Below are 17,314 nucleotides of genomic sequence, written 5' to 3' on the forward strand. Positions count from 1 at the left end.
CCTTCAATATTACTTTGGCTATTAGGTGTCTTTTGTGGTTCCATAGAAATTTTGGGATTGTTTGTTCTAGTTTTGAGAAGAATGCTGATGCAATTTTGATTGGGATTGCATTGAATATGTACATTGCTTTGGGTAGTATTGACATTTTAACAATATTTATTCTTCCAATCCATGAGCATGGAATGTTATTCCACTTCTTTGTGTCTTCTTCAATTTTCTTCATAAGTGTTCTATAGTTTTCATCATACAGATCTTTTACATCTTTGGTTAGGTTTATTCCTAGGTATTTTATGGGTTTTTTTGTGCAATTTTGAATGGGATGAGTTTCTTGATTCCTCTTTCTGTTGCTTCATTATTGGTGTATAAAAATGCAACCGATTTCTGTATGTTGATTTTGTACCCTGCAACTTTGCTGAATTCATGGATCAGTTCTAGTAGGCTTTGGTAGAGTCTGTCAGAGTAACATATGGTGCTGGGAGAACTGGACAGCAACGTGCAAAAGAATGAAGCTAGATCACTTTCTCACACCATACACAAAAATAAACTAAAAATGGATGAAGGACCTGAATGTGAGACAGGAAACTATCCAAAACCTAGAGGAGAAAGCAGGAAACAACCTCCTTGACCTCAGACGCAACAATTGCTTACTTGGCACATCCCCAAAGGCAAGAGAATCAAGGGCAAAAATGAACTATTGGGACCTCATCAAGATAAAAAGCTTCTGCATGGCAAAGGAAACAACCAATAAAACTAATAGGCAACCGATGGAATGAGAAAAGATAGTTGCAAATGACATATCGGATAAAGGGCTAGTATCCAAAATCTATAAGGAACTCACCAAACTCCACACCTGAAAAACAAATAGTCCAGTGAAGAAATGGGCAGAAAACATAAAGAGACACTTCTCCAAAGAGGACATCCAGATGGCCAACAGACTCATGAAATGATGCTCAGTGTCCCTCATCATCAGGGAAATACAAATCAAAACCACACCGAGATATCACCTCATGCCAGTCAGAGTGGCTAAAATGAACAAATCAGGAGACTCTAGATGCTGGCAAGGATGTGGAGAAACAACAGGCTACACTGTTGGTAGGAATGTAAACTGGTGCAGCCCTTCTGGAAAACAGTGTGGAGGTTCCTCAAAAAATTAACAATAGAACTCCCCTATGACCCAGCAATAGCACTGCTAGGTATTTACCCAAGAGATACAGGAGTGCTGATGCATAGGGGCACATGTACCCCAATGTTCATAGCAGCACTCTCAACAATAGCCAAATCAAGGAAACAGCCTAAATGTCCATCAACTGATGAATGGATCAAGAAGATGTGGTTTATCTATACAATGGAATACTACATGGCAATGAGAAAGAAAATCTGGCCATTTGTACCAACATGGATGGAACTCGAGGGTGTTATGCTGAGCAAAACAAGTCTGGCAGAGAAGGACAGATACCATATGTTTTCACTTATAAGTGGAACAGGAGAACTTAACGGAGGGCTGTAGGGGAGGAAAGGGGGAGAAAATAGTTGGGGAGAGGGAAGGAGTCAAACCATGAGAGACTCTTGAATACTGAGAACAAACTGAGGGCTGATGGGGGTGAGGAGGAGGGGAAGGGGGGTGATGGGCATGGAGGAGGGCACTTGTTGGGATGAGCACTGGGTGTTATATGGAATCCAACTTGATGATAAACTATGAAAGAAAAAAAATCAAAATTAAATATGATTTTAAGATATAAGATATATGTTTACGGAAACTTTGCAATTGACCAGAATTGTTCAGATCATCATCAGTGATCTGGGGTCTGGGATGATCCCATTTAGACCTGTCAGTATTCCAGGCTACTTTACAGCCAATACTGAGAAGTAATCTCACAGACTTCCTCACTGATTTTGTCCCACACTGAACTACCTGGGATGTCACAGACATTTTATTAATTTGCCTTAATTAGTCCTTCTCCATTGATTTCCACATTATTTTGCCTCTCTAGTATATTCTGCTAAATGGAGGCATACATAGAAGTTTATTTACTTTATGGAGTAGTGATTTTCTGAAATCTGAGCACCCTGACTTTTACTTCTATTGCATTTTCTCAGTTGGGTGGCAATGAGAGTGTTGTTTTAGTCCATTTTGGCAGAAAAAAGTAATTTCCTGGTTGGGCACCAAAGGAAAAAATGGACTTTCCACTACTGAGCACCACAGCAGTCTTATGTAAGCTCATGACACATGCTGTCTAGAAAGATACTATTAACCATTTCAGACCCACTAACTATAGAAGCATGACTGTAAAAGTCAGAGTCGCTGACTGATATAGAAAATACAGAGGCTGCTGCATGACTAGACTATTTGGTAAAACTACAATGGGAGCAGCAAGATCCTCAACATCAAGGGGGAAACAAATGCAATTCCCAAAAACCCAGGATTTTTGTCAAAGTGGACCTCAATACAGTTGAAACATTTATGGCTTCTGTACATTCAGTTCCCCAAATATTTAACTTGAGAGTTAAGTACACTTTAAATAATTTGTTTTTCAGAACCTGCGTAAATGTTTCACAACTTAGAAATTAAATTAAATAGAGAAAAAAATTGAATCCTGGTTAAAGTTTTTTGATGAAAACATCGTCAGTGGTTCTTTCCAAGTACTTCTTACATCTGTCCACAAAGTCAAAACTTGGCTTCCCCTCCTCCAACTTCCTGAAAGTATAACATAGAGAATTGGTTTGCTTTTAATGAATAAATCATTTTGTGAAGTTCATGGAACAAATTCATATTTCAGGTGGGAGGTTGAATGTGGACTTCTAGCAGTGTTATTTTAGAAATGTGTCCCTCTCAGCAATTGAGTAGGTTACTCTACATTGTGCCAATATGCCAATTGTGCCACACATCTTTGTAATTTGGGCACTTCCTCTCTTTCCACGGTTGGAAGGAACATTATTGGATACTGCACTGATGTGGATTAAGCATCATTTTCCTGCTGAAAATGCAAACAAGGCCTTTATTTTTACTGCTCTTGAATTTGACCTGTAACTGGCATTAAAAGCATCCGTTAAAACCAGGAAACTGCCACTGCAGCATTTAGCATCACAGATGCTGGAGCAGAATCAAGTCTAGAAGACAGATTTTTTTTTAAAGGATTATAGCAGCAGACATTACATAACAAGCCTCAGTATAACGGTGGGACATCTGTTGACTATTTTCAGAAAGCCATCATTCTATCACCCTTATTAAAATAATCTTAGTGGATACTTTACTTTTATTGTTCTTTTTTTCCCATATACCCCCCACCCAGTGACAAAAAGTTGATATGCAGTTTCTACATTCTAGTCTTATCTGCCTTTTCCATTTCCTTTTTCTTTGTTTTTGTTTCTAGTTTGTCGGTTACTCTTTTGTTGCTTTTTAAATTATTTTGCTTTGCTTAAAAAAAGACTGCCTAGTTAGAAATTATAGTAACAATAGTTATTTTGGAGGTAGTGGTCTGATTGACCTGAGCTTACACATCTAAAACCAGATGCCTCTGAGCCCAGTATAGAAGTGTTCAGTAACTATTAGTTCTTTTCTTTTCCCTTCCCTGCACCTTAGAAGATTTTGATATTCATAATGGATTTAGTTTTAAAATGTAGAGTGTAAAAGATTGCATTATACCTTAAGAATATAGTATCTGAAGGATAAATACTTTTGGAAGCTCAAACATCTTTTTATGTTTACCAGTATCTAGCAATCTTTCTTATCTATCTATCTATCTATCTATCTATCTATCTATATATCTATCTATCATCTATCTATCTATCTATCTATCTATCATCTATCTATCTCTCTATAATTTACCTATATCATGCAAACGTACCAATATACTAAACATGCTGATGTTATGTCACTAAGTCATGATTTTCGGAAGAGTGAGATATTAGCCCCCTGGAAGTTTATGAAACAGTGTGTGAGGCAGTACTTGAAGCCACACCACACAACAAGTCCATCTTCCTAGAGGATCAGTAAAGATTTGAGGAGAAAGGTTGTTTTTATGTACATCCAAGCATGAACATTTAACATGGTCCATTAAACAAAAATCCAGGTGACAAAACTCAAAATAAAATAAAATTTTGCAGGGGGCACCTCAGGCACTGACTCAAGTCCCTGAGGGAGAATTAATCACTCTCAGGGGTTTTCTCTGATAAATATTTGAAAAGAGCATAATTGATAAGACCACTGAAAGTTGTGAGTTCAATTTTCAAAATATGAAGTCGTAATCAGCCTTATTTGAAACTGTCATGGTGATGGTGATATGGCTTAGAAAGATGGTCTCAAGAATGGACTTACCACGGAAGGTTAAAAGGAGGGTAGTAAAGGCTACTTCTTCTGGAGAGAGAGCCAGAGGCCAACCTTATATCTTTTTTTGAAATGGTCTTTCTTTTCACGGTCCTCAAGTCAGGGAGCTGTACTCAGGCCATTCAAAGCCTACTGGTCCAGTGGAGCCCTATGATTGAGGCCTTTTCCTCTACCTTAAGTTGGCTACATCACTAGGTAGAAAGATGACTAAAGAAAAAGGCAGTGTCTCCCTAAGGACTTACAGTTTAGTCGGGGACAAGTTCCTCTATCTGGCATTCAGAGAAAGAGCTGGTAAGAAGTAGCTACAAGTAGATAAAAATGCAAAGTAACAGTCCATGGTTGGAAGCAGATAACTCTCCAGCAGAAGGTGGCCAAAACGAGGGACAGATGAAGCACTCTTTTCTCTTCCCGTCTCTCTTTTATATACTCCATACAAACACCCACCCACACATATACCCCACAAACGTGCACCCATCGCTGCTGCCAACAGCCAGCCCTCAGAGGGCATTTTGAATAGAACTACTTCGGTTTGCTACTTCTTGCTGTATGAACCTTGAACCTATGGAAAATTACTCAAGAATGATTGTTCTCTTGGGCTTTGCCTTTGAACAAAAAGATTCTTTCTTGTGGGAGTGGGAGGGACACCAGCTTGAGAAAAACAGCTTTTGTCCTCACAAAAAATGGTCTTTCGGATGATATGTTAATGAGATTCCTTTGAACTGTAAATGATATCTGCACGCGTGTCAAATGCTAATGGAAATGTGGGGAAAATGAGAATGCACACGACGGGTCTGCATAGATATGTGGTGGACTCCATCCTTTGAGCATCGTGACCAGGCTTCAGAGCCACCTTGTGACTTGGCATAGCATTCCCATTTTGAGGAGAGATATTTATTTATTTTTAAAGTCATGATTTGTTGGCTTTTTATAAAGCACTGTCCGCTGTGGGCAACCTTATAAGCAGCAGTGAATGACAATTCTTCCTTGAAATTTTTAATTACTGTGACAAAAAAAGATTAATTACTAACTTTTGTAGCTGAACCACCTCTGCAGATGTTCTTAATCAAATAAAAGAAAAAGGAACCGGAGTGTTCTCAGAAGCAGGAGTATGAAATATACAATAGAGGATTGCAGCTGGGTTAGCTGGGTTGATACGAAGCTGCATGAGTGCTTGATAAACAATAGCTCCATCATTGGCAGGGTAATTTAATGTCACCGACTACATTGTGAAGAAGAACTTTGAGTCAAAAGACCTATTCCTGGCACTGTGTCTCAGTTGAAGGGTACTGAGGGCATCATGCAAGTACAAGCAAAACATGGGAAGGAGATCCAGACCTTAAGTGAGTTAGAAGCTGAATTATATCAAATTAACCTTTGATAGGCTGGATACTGAGAGAATAAGCTGATATTTGACCAATATGCTTCCTATTTTTCTTCTTGATTTGGGTTCTCCCAAAAGCAGACCCCGAGACAGGGATTAGAGGGCAGATAGATTATTTGTGGGTGAAGGAGAGGGGTAAAGAAGATGAGCATGGGGCATACCACTCTCAGAAACCTGAATTTTATCCCTCTTGAGAACCCTGGTTTTGCCCACCCATGGGAAATTAAGCAGGGGAAGTTAACATCAACTCCTGTCTTTGGTCAAGAACAACCTAGATATTTGGTCAGAATCTCCAAGCCTAAGAACACCACCAGACACAGAAATGCAGATGCTTGGGTCTTCTCTTGGCTTGACTAAGGCCTCCTGAGAGGATATGGACAGGGCATCACAGTGCCTATCAACAACACCTCTCTAGACCACATAGACTCACTTTCTCTTTTATGGATTTGTTAAAATCCCTTTAAGTAACTCACCTCTTACATATAAGGAAATTGATTACCCTTTATTTTTTTTAACATTTATTGATTTATTTTGAGAGAGAGAGAGAGAGCACAAGCAGGAGAAGGGCAGTGAGAGAGGGAGAGAGAGAATCCCAAGCAGACTCCATGCTGTCAGCACAGAGCCTGACACAGGGCTCAAACTCAGGAAATCAAGAGTCAGACAATTAACCAACTGAGCTACCCAGGTGCCCAAGAAATTGATTACTTTTGTATAAAAAGATACATCTAGCATTAGAAACAGGAAATATATCCACAGAAATGTGTCTCAGCTCTGGGCGGCTTCAGCCACTCGGGTGCCTGGATGGTTCAGTCAATGGGGCGTACAACTTCGGCTTGGGTCATGATCTCACAGTCCATGAGTTCAAGGCCACATCAAGCTCTGTGCTGATAGCTTAGAGCCTGGAGCCTGCTGTGTCTCCCTCTCTTTCTCTCTGCCCCTTCCCTGCTCATGCTCTGTCTCTCTCTGTCTCAAAAATAAACATTAAAAAAAAAAAAAAGATAGACCTTACCTTGACTTATTGTGACTTTCCTTGCACAGTTGCAATGGGCCCATGGGCCCAGTTTCCAGTCCTCAGAATAGAGGACACAAAGAGTTTTGAGAGACTCATTTCCCAGAAGTGAGTGGCAGATGGATCCCCAATCTCAACATATATGCTGTCACTTTATTTAGGACACATTTATCATGTATATTGACTTTGAATGCTCTTTTGAAACCAATCCTGGCCTCTTAACCATTGGTCAGCCCAAGCAAAGAATATGGTAGCTTTTCCACAAGAAGCTGGTAGCAGACTTAGCTGTTGGGTAGACCTTAGGTGGCAGGCTACATGTGTGACTATCAGATGTAGAAAGTGGGCATGAAAAGAAAATAATTCAGATTGCCAAAAATAGAGGTTATGGGTCAAGTTTTCTGGGAAGTGGACTAGAAGGGTATTACAATCCAGGGGTTTATTAGCTCATGATCAATACCTGGCAGGGAGAAGGATGGAATGAGGGAAACAGGATTGAGAAGAGGGAGAAGTTGAACCCATCAGGAGCTCTGATGCTGAGAGATGTATTTATCTGCTGGGACTGCCATGACAAAGTTTCACAGATGAGGTAGCTTCAACAACAGAAATTTATTTTCTTATACTTCTCGGGGCTAGAAGTCTAAGATCAAAGCATTAGCAGGGTCAACACTTAGCTTATAGATGGCCATCTTGTGCCTGTGTCCTCACATGGTCTTCCCTCTATATGTGTTGGTGTCCTAATAACATCTTTTAAAAAATGTTTATTCATTTCTGACAGGCAGTGGGGGGGTTGGGGGAGGGGCAGAGAGCAGGGAGGACAGAGGATCTGAATAGGGCTCTGCACTGACAGCAAGGAGCCTGATGTAGTGCAGAGCTCGAACTCATGAACTGTGAGATCATGACCTGGGCCAAAGTTGGAAGCTTAACTGACTGAGCCACCCAGGCACCCCACTGATAACATCTTTTGAGGACACGAGTCCTATTGGATTAGATCCCACTCAATTATCTCATTTTACCTTAATTACCTCTTTAAAGACTAACTCCAATTACAGTCATATTCTGAGGGCCTGAGGGTTAGGACTTCAACTCATGGATGGGATGGGGCCCAATTCGGCACATAACTGCTGGCCCTTCAGAGTTGAAATTGAGGGAAGGGGTCTCAGCCTTTGGACTGCTGCATGAGTCAGTCACTGGGTGCAGGCTGACTTCAGGAAGAGGGTCAGCATGAGTGAGGTGCTCTCTTTGGCAGAAAACAGTCCTCCATGAGTATCTGCTCATAGCTTTCAGCCACCAGCACTCCAGCAATGGGAAGAATGAGTGAAAGGAGTGAGGGATCCAGTCCTGAAAGGGGGGAGCAGATCTGAGCAGCACAGCATAGCACTCTGTCCAAACTGTCTTCCATGGACATTTCCACCCAATATCTCCCAGGATCATTTCTTTGGGTACAAAGTCAGAGCTTGCTATCTTAGCATTTGCAACTGTAGGTCTTAAGCCCTTATGTGCCTGTATCTTTTCTATGCTAAACATATGGAGCAGCTTCAAGGACCATGACAGATGTGTTATTTGTGAGGGTGTCCATTTTGATCGATAGGAAGCCGACTTGGAAATTAACTTGTACAAATGAGCCTGAAGCTCAAATCAAAATAACTCTTGGTTTTTCAGATAAATGGCCATTTTTTTTCATATACAGTTGAAGAAAAGTCAAAAAGAGCAATTTATCCAAACAAAACAAGAAGACTGAGTTGTGCTGCCATAGAGTAATGACAGATGAACTGAGTTTGCAAAAAAGCCCCCCAAAATAAAGGATCTCTTTTATGTATGCATAAGCAATTTCAAAATGCAAAAATGCCCTTTGAATGTTTATGTATTATAAATGTTCTCCAACTCATCCGAAAGTCTCTGGGAACATGGAGAGCAAAATCTTCCCATTCTGCAATTTGGAGATTGAATAACTAGCTTATGTGGTATAAAGCACAAATATGAACACACTTAATATCTTCAAGAACCAGAAGAATGATATTCAGAGGCAGTTGACAAAGATATTAAAAGATCAGGGCAGAGACTTCTATAGGGTCTTGTGAAATCTTTATTACTGCAACTCAACTCTTCCCTTTCACTGGCTGATATGTCAGACAAAAAAAAATAGCTATTTTCTATATAATATGGGCCACTTTTGTAGATATTTCCTTTAAGATATAATTCCTCAGCAAAGTTGTAACTGGAATAAAATGGTTTTCAACATAGCAGTCAGAAAAAGGACCTCCAGTGTTGCCACATCTGGCTCATACTTTTCCTTGATCTGTTTGAAAAGATCAGGGTAGAAATAAAGGACTCACCAAGTGAACAGTGATTATATCAATATGTCAGCAATTTGCTAGGTATTCCAGGCACCTTATGAATAGGGACTTTATCAATAAATAACCAATGTTTATGGAGCATTTACTTTATGTCAGACTCTTTGCCAAACACTTCAGATCAAATATCTCATATGGTCATTATAGCCAACTGTAGCAGGTAGGATTCTAAGAGTCTCCCAAGATTCCAATGTCTAGTGTACACATCTTCTTCCAGTTACTCAAACAACAACCTAGATACTGCTGTGAAGGGATTTTAGAGATGTCATTAAGGTCTCAAAACAGCTGACCTAAGATAGGGAGACTTCCAGGTGGGTCTGAACTAATCATAGAAGTTCTTTAAATCTGGGTCTAGAGGTCAGATATGAAGGAGGTCAGAGATTCAAAATCAAGAAGGATTTGATATACTTTTGCTGGCTTGAAAGTGGAGGTAGATGTCTGGCAAGTAAAATGGTGGCCCTAGGAGCTGAGATTGATCCCCAACTGATAGCCAGTGAGGACGTGGAAATCTCAGTCCTACAACTGCAAGGAACTGAATTTCTGGCAAAAACAAGAATGAACTTAGCAGTGGATTTCTCTTCATAGCCTCCAGACAAGAATTCAGTCCAGCTAACACTTTGATTTTACCTTTAAGATTACCTGCTCAGAGAACCCATTTATACCATGCAGTTATACCAAACCTTTGGCCTACAAAACTGTAAGCTAATAAGCTGGGGTTGTCATAAGCCAGAGTTTGTGGTAATTTTTTATGCAGCAATGGAAAACTAACATACCAACCACCTCAAGGTCAATGTTTCCATTTTAGAGATAAGGAGACTGAAGTTTAGAAAGGTTACATGGCCTGCTCAAAGTCAAGTCCAGATTGGAACATTGGCAGCTAGTTACATGGAGGTGATTGAGTGTGAGAGACAGAAGCCTCAGATATGTCCCAGACGGCTACCTCTTTGTGCACACACCTTGTCCAGTCTTCTCCCCTCGACTATCCCTGTGAATAGATGGGGTAGTTACTCCCTGGATTAAGCAAAAGAGATTTTTATAGATGCAATTAAGGCATTTAATCAATAGAGTTCATTAAAAAGGAGAATGACTGGTTGGATCACCTAATTAGGTGGACTCTTAAAAGAACTTTAGATTCTAGAGATGGAGAAAGTCATAGAGAAACACTCTTGCCAGCCTGGAAGAAAGAAAGCACCTGTGTCCTCAACTGCCTTTCTGGGCTCCCTGGCAAGAAATTGTTGTTGGCCTGTAGAAGTTAACGTCTATAGCCTATGGCCATGCCACCCTGAATGTGCCCAATCTCATTTGAAGTTAAAGGCTGTTCCTGATTGACAGCTAGAAAGAAAACAAGGACCTCAGTCCTACCAACATAAGTAACTAAATTCTTCCAGCAACCTGAATGAGCTTGCAAGGAGACCACAGCCTCAGGTGAGAAGAGCAGTGCAGCTAAAACCTTCATTATAGCATTTGAGACCCTTAGAAGAGGACTCAGCTCCTTTGGAAGTGGACTTTTGACCTACCTACAGAAGCTACAAGATAATGAAATTTGTCGCTTTAAGTCAGTAAGGTTGTAGTGGTTTGTTATGCAGCACCAGAAAACTAATACACTGGGAGAAGGACAGATTGGTCTCCTTTATTCCACCAGTTGGGGGAGGGGGAGCTAGCACCCACACATCCCAACTTCTTGTTTTTGCTCTTTAATGAATCAATAGTGACCTTGCCCCTTTGTTACTCTGTGTAACCTTGATTCACTCGTAACACCAAGCAAGCTCCGGTTGTCCTGGTCTTCCACCTCCCTCACAACCTGTCCTACAACTTTGATGCTTAATCCCTGAAGTTTCATTCACTTATTAGCAGCAGCCACTATTTGATGAAGATACCCCAATATCCAAGCTGGTGCATGATGAGGCTGCTGGGTTATCTTTCAGGAAGGCTGAGACTTCACCCCCAAAGCCCATCAGACTGCATTTGCCCTGGATAACCATCTATCAGTTCTTAGTTAAAGCGGTATTTGCATGCACACCAAATCTTTCAATGTTTGTCATTTGTCACTGGGAAAGAAAATTACATTCATCAGAATCCATTCATTCTCCCAGTCTCGCTGAACACAGGATAATCTTGGCTGTGTCAGCTGCCCTAGGACTGGTAGCCGTGGAAAATAGAGGTCAGCTGTACGTACTCCAAAACTGCCTCACTGTGTAACCCTCTTCAGGGGCAGCGGATATGATGCTGAAAAAGATTAATAGAATGTTTGTCATCATGTTTATGGGGCATAAACCCCCCCACTGTGGATTAATGGATATCTTGGTGAAAGAAATACATCTTTACTCCTTGATGCCTTGATGGGTGAACTACAGTTGGCATCGGTGGAAATATAGAGAGAGATTGCTTTTAGAAGGTCAGCTTTTAAAGGACTTTTTTGACCTCAAAGTCAATGAAAATAGATTTTTGATTGTTGACCAAGACAACTGTAACAGAAACCTTGAACCTTTAAAAAGATTCTTATTGAAGTACAACATAAAGAAAAGTACACAGATCCCAAGTACCCTGCTTGATGAATTTTCACAAACTGAACACATCCATGGAACCAGCACCCAGATCAAAAACCCAGCATCCCAGGTACTCCCCTTGGTCCCTTTTCACCAACCTTCTCCCCAGAGTAATTGCTATACTAACTTCTAACACCATGGATCATATGGACTATTTCTCTAATATTTTTGAACTTTATAGAAATAGAATCACCCAGTGTGTATCCTTTCTTTCTGGATTCTTTTACTCAATATTCTGTTTGTCTATATAATTGCTTGTAGTTGAAAACTTTCTTTTTTTTAAGTTTTTTTTTTTTTTTTGAGAGAGAGAGAGAGAGAGTGCAAACAGGGGAGGGGCAGAGAGAGAGGGAGACACAGAATCTGAAGCAGACTCCAGGCTCTGAGCAGTCAGCACAGAGTCTGAGCGGTGCTCAAATTCACAAGTGGTGAGATCATGACCTGAGCTGAAGTTGGACACTCAACTGGCTGAATCACCCACGTGCCCCTAGTTGAAAACTTTCTATTCTCATTCTTTTGTAATATCCCACTGCATGGATAGATCACAACTGTTTTTCCATTCTACCATTTTATGCATTTAAGTAGCTTCCAGTTTGAAGATACTTCAAATGGTGCTGCTACAAATATTGCGATATGTGTCCTTTTGTGAACATACATGCATATTCTGCTGGATGTTTACCTAAAAGTAAAATTGGATAGTAGAACAAGATAGCACAAATTCAACTAATTTATTTGATAATGCCAAATAATTTTCCAAAGTGGTTGCACCAATTTTTACTCCCAAAAGCAGTGTAGGAAATTTCGTTCTTGTTAATTCACATTTCTGCCAACACCTGATATTGTCTTTTCATTAAGAAAAAAAAGCTTTTTAACTTTTAATACATTGCAGTTTACAGGCATCATCATTGTTTCTATTCTGCAACTCACAAGCACCCTGTTGAAAACATCAGCACTGAGTTCAAAAGGCATTGTGCTCAGCATTGTATCATTGGATAAATGACAGTTGGTAACAAATACCTTGTGACCTTTATATATAGCTCCTTTCTTCTTTCAAAAGCACTCAGGCTTCTCTGTAATTCTGTTCTCAGGTCTTCTGGCAAACATAAAGGAAAGTTTGTCTCTCAAAAAAAGTTATTTTTTGGGTCTGGAACTAAACACCCTTGAAAAATATCTGCCATATATTTATATTTTAGTCAAATCTATTTGCCTAAACATGTACTATGCAAATATTTACAACGCTCCTATTATACATCAGAAGCTATGCTATGCACACCCCAAAAAATGAGCACCACCCAATTTGTCATAGGGTTCCAGTTTAAGGTAGAATGAGGACTACAGTTAAGTTGTTAATTCCTAAAAATATTAATATTGCTCCTTGTATTATTTACAATTATGTTTTAGCCTGAGGACCCATCTGAGTTTCCTGAAAATTTGTTTATAAAAGAACAAAAATTGGGACGCCTGGGTGGCTCAGTCGGTTAAGCGTCCAACTTTGGCTCCAGTCATGATCTCACGGTTCCTGGGTTCGAGCCCGGCATCAGGCTGTATGCTGACAGCTAGCTCAGAACCTGGAACCTGTTTCAGATTCTGTATCTCCCTTTCTCTCTCACCCTCCCCTGCTCATGCTGTCTCTCTCTCTCCCTCTCTCTCTCAGAAATAAATAAAACATTAAAAATTAAAAAAAATAAAAGAACAAAAACTGTGTGAGTCATTTCAAGTACACAGAGTTGCTTTAAGTACTAAAGTGTGTAGGTACACTTTAGGAAGCTCACCAGGAAGATGGGCTGGAACCCATCAGAGTTCGTCTGGAAGGAAGTAATTGGAATTTGAGTAGCCTTGACAGGTTGTACACTTCCAAAAAAGGAATGCTTCTTATTTTTAACCTTTTATTGTGTTCCTGTATGTGTTATTCAATGAAATGTTATTAAAGTATACATCAGTTGGGGTTTAATCAGGGAAGCAGAACCTTGTGAGTGCAGGATTTATTAGAGGGATTAGATCTTATTTAATTGTGGTTGAAACCAGGGAAGTAAATGTCAAGGGGATAGTTGACTAAGCAGAGTAAAGCCCTTAACCAGGACCCATGAGAGAGAGCTGATGAAAGGAGTCTATGGAAGGCTATTGCCTCTGTATCTGTTCAGGCCTGGAGTGTGTCAGCAGGGCAGGTGGTCAAGAGACAGGTCAAGAAGTGATGCAAAGGAGGGGTGCCTGGGTGTCTCAGTTGGTTAAGTTTCTGACTTTGGCTCAGGTCATGATCTCCTGGTTCATGAGTTCAAGTCCCACACTGGGCTCTTTGCTGGCAGCTCAGAGCCTGGAACCTGCTTTGCCTCCCTTTCTCTCTCTCTCTCTCTCTCTCTCTTTCTCTCTCTCTCCATTTCTATCTCTCAAAAGTAAATGTTAAAAATTAAAAAAATAAAATAAAAAAGAGGGCTGCCTGGGTGGCTCAATTGGTTGAGCATCTGACTTTTTTTTAAATAGTTTATTGTCAAGTTGGTTTCCATATGACACCCAGTGCTCATCCCCACAGGGTTGGGCATCTGACTTTAACTCGGGTTGTGATCTCACATCTCGTGAGTTCAGGCCTGCATTGGGCTCTGCACTGACAGCTCAGAGCCTGGAGCCTGCTTCAGACTCTGTGTCTCCCTCTCTCTCTACCCCTCCCCCACTCATGCTCTGTCTCAAAAATAAATAAACATTAAAAACATTTTAAATAAAAAGAAGTGATGGAGAGGAAAACTCGATGCAAAGTTGGGGAGAACAAGGTCAAAGTAGAAACCTTAGGAGCAAACTCGAACCCACATGGACAAACTGCCACATGCATCTGTCTCCCACTGGATGGAACCCCAAAGCTGCAAAGCCAAGCTGAAGAACCTGGTGCCTTTGAAGCAGAGCTACATGCATGCCCAGCCTAGACTAAGAGAACCTGAATTGGGAGAAAGAGCAGGAGCTGGAGAAGCCATGAGCGCAGCTGTTACCCGGCACCCAGCTGAGGAGCAGCAATCCACCTATCTGGAGTCCTCCAGCCATCTGCCTAGTACCATGTCTGTGGTCCACTTCTGCCCACAAGATCTCATGGAAATTTTTCTGTGCCCAACGTTAACGCAGAACCTTTTGGAGAAGTGTTATTCCAGCTTAGCTAAGTTGACAGAATACAAAACTACCACAGGGATAGACTATGACTGAGATATTAAAAAGAAAGGAAGAGGGGCGCCTGGGTGGCTCAGTTAGTTAAGTGTCCAGCTCTTGGTTTTGACTTAGGTCATGATCTTGCAGTTGATAGTTTGAGCCCCTGATCTGCTCTGCACTGACAGCGACAAGGAGTCTGCTTGGGATTTCTCTCTTCCTCCCTCTCTGAGCCTCCCCAACTCTCTCTCTCTCTTTCTCTCTCTCTCAAAATAAATAAACATTAAAAAAAACTTTTAAAATAAAGAAAGAAGTTATAGATGTTATTTAATTCAATCCTTTCTTTATAAGACATGAAAGCTGGATCCCATAGAATCAATGGCTTGTCCAATATCACAGAGCTAGTGGCAGGCCTAGAAACTCAGTGCCATGTATCTCCATCTGGGTGATACCACAGAAGGAACACTGAATGTGAAGTTAAGATGCCTGAGATTTTTCCACTCATCATTTTACCTTGGAAAAAAAAGCACCTCAACTCTGGATTCAAGTTTTCTTGTGAGAGAATGGCATGTGGCCTAGGCCCAAGAAATTGGAGGTACTCAGCTAGTATCTCTTAAATAGATGAATATTTATTCATGAGTAGTCTCTCAAGAACAACCATTTTACAAAATTGTTCTATTGCCCAACATAAAAGAAACATTGAAAATATGCTCCTGAGCGTCAGTACTCAATAGTGAGGCATTCTTATATATTCTGATGTAATTTATCTGGGGCTAAAATGGTTCACCCAGCTCATTCCCCTTTGTGCAAGTAAGATTTCCAACCTCTCAGCCATGTACCAGTTAGACTTTCTATATTTTTCTTGTCACCACACTGTGCCTTCTACTTGATCTTGATCCATTCAGTATGAGCTTTTCAAGAGAGATCCAGTACTACAGAGTTGGAAAAGCAAGGATCCATACAATTGGCAATAGGAAGAAGTCAGAAGAATATTAGTTTTCTGGCTAAGTATTTCTGTTTTGTTCACAAATCTACAATTTGGGCAGCATTTAGTAGGAACAACCTACCTCTGATCCACATGGCATCTCCTGGGGTACATCAAAAACTAGGAGGTGAAATCATTGAGAGGCTACTCACTTTTAGGTAGGATTATTGGCTAGAACTTATACACATGAACTCTCCATGTGGTCCCTCTGCTTCCTCATAGCGTGAAGATTGGGTACAAAAGCAATCCTCCCAAAAGGACCAGGCAGAAAGTGTATCGCCTTTTATTACATAGACTTAGAAGTCACATGGTATTTTTGTAATCATAGATTCAAGAGGAGGAAATATAGATCCTATTCTCAATGAAAGGAGTATTAGCATTACATTTTAAGAGGATTTGAGGGATGGGATATCTTATTGCCTGCCATCTTGGAAAATACAACTATCACAAGCAGTTATCTATATCCACTATGAGTTTATAAACACAGAGCTTGTCAACTAACAAACAATGACCCCAGATAAGAAGTTTATGTACACATATATAAGTACATGCATATATGCATACATAACAAGTACTTGGTAGATGAGGGTTAGCTCTTGGATTCAACTTGTTTCCAAGATGTTTTCAGTATTATGCCTCAGCGTCAGGGCAGGGAAATGGGCCACTCAATTAGTTTAAAATAAAAGTATTTTTCCTCCATCATCCATCTACTCTATTTCCCATCTCTGGGAAAATAAAGCAGGCTGCTGAAATTTGGACTTTTACCATTTCCATGGTAACAAAACCTAAAATTCTAAAAGGTGGATTATATTCCTTTGCAATATTTAAGAAATCTGCATTTAGTTTCTGTGGTGGTTAAAAGTTCCACTGACAGAGTTGAAGAGCCTTACCACCACTAGCCCTTTCCCATACAAACACACACAGGAAACACACACATACATACAAGCAACAGAAGTGTTAAAAATAATTCCATAATTTATATTGAGTGACACACAAATAGGGAGAAGTGAATAAAAATGAGACTTTCCAGTTTGGTCTCATTAGATCTGCTTTGAATCAAATTTTCTTGTTTTGATTTTGATCTCAGTTAGGCGGCTTTAGAAATAATCTGACCATCTGAAGCCTGGCAAAAAAGTCAACCATGATAGGTGCAAAGTAAGGATAATTATGGTGTTTGAGAATGACAAGCAGTTCAATACAGCTAGAGAGTAGAGTATGTCTAACACAGTCTTATTTTTGGTGTTAGGACTTTTAATTATAAAATTTCTCAAATATGGAGAAAAGTATAGAAAATAATATGACACCTATGTACCTGCCCCATAGTTTCATAGCTACTACCCATTTGCTGTATTTTTCTCAAGTCTCTTTCCTGAAATTAACGTGTGACATTTCTAAGAATGTTTCTGTATATCGGTGCTTTTAAATGAATCCCTGCACTGTTATATCTTTGTGCTTTAAAAATGCATATAAATGGTATCGTAGAGAATGTTTTTTGAAACTCATTTCTATTGCTCAACATTATGATTCTTATCTTTAGCTATAGGGCATAAACACACCAGAAGGAGAGCAGAGATGAGCATTCGGTTTTGCACAGACAG

General features: G+C 40.1%; 1 protein-coding gene across 1 annotated transcript in view; it reads left to right on the plus strand.

Moving 5' to 3' along the window:
• The first annotated feature begins 9,515 nt into the window (after positions 1 to 9,515).
• Positions 9,516 to 17,314, plus strand: part of LOC120245181 (ADP-ribose glycohydrolase MACROD2-like) — a 174,683-nt gene continuing 166,884 nt past the window's right edge. The window contains exons 1-3 of the mRNA XM_039252109.1: positions 9,516 to 9,608; positions 10,917 to 11,233; positions 14,458 to 14,656. Coding sequence (XP_039108040.1) covers positions 9,516 to 9,608; positions 10,917 to 11,233; positions 14,458 to 14,656 — 609 coding nt within the window. The remainder of the gene's footprint in view (positions 9,609 to 10,916; positions 11,234 to 14,457; positions 14,657 to 17,314) is intronic.

Source organism: Hyaena hyaena, unplaced genomic scaffold, assembly GCF_003009895.1.
Source record: "Hyaena hyaena isolate Hyena2069 unplaced genomic scaffold, ASM300989v1 scaffold_411, whole genome shotgun sequence".
NCBI lineage: Eukaryota > Metazoa > Chordata > Mammalia > Carnivora > Hyaenidae > Hyaena > Hyaena hyaena.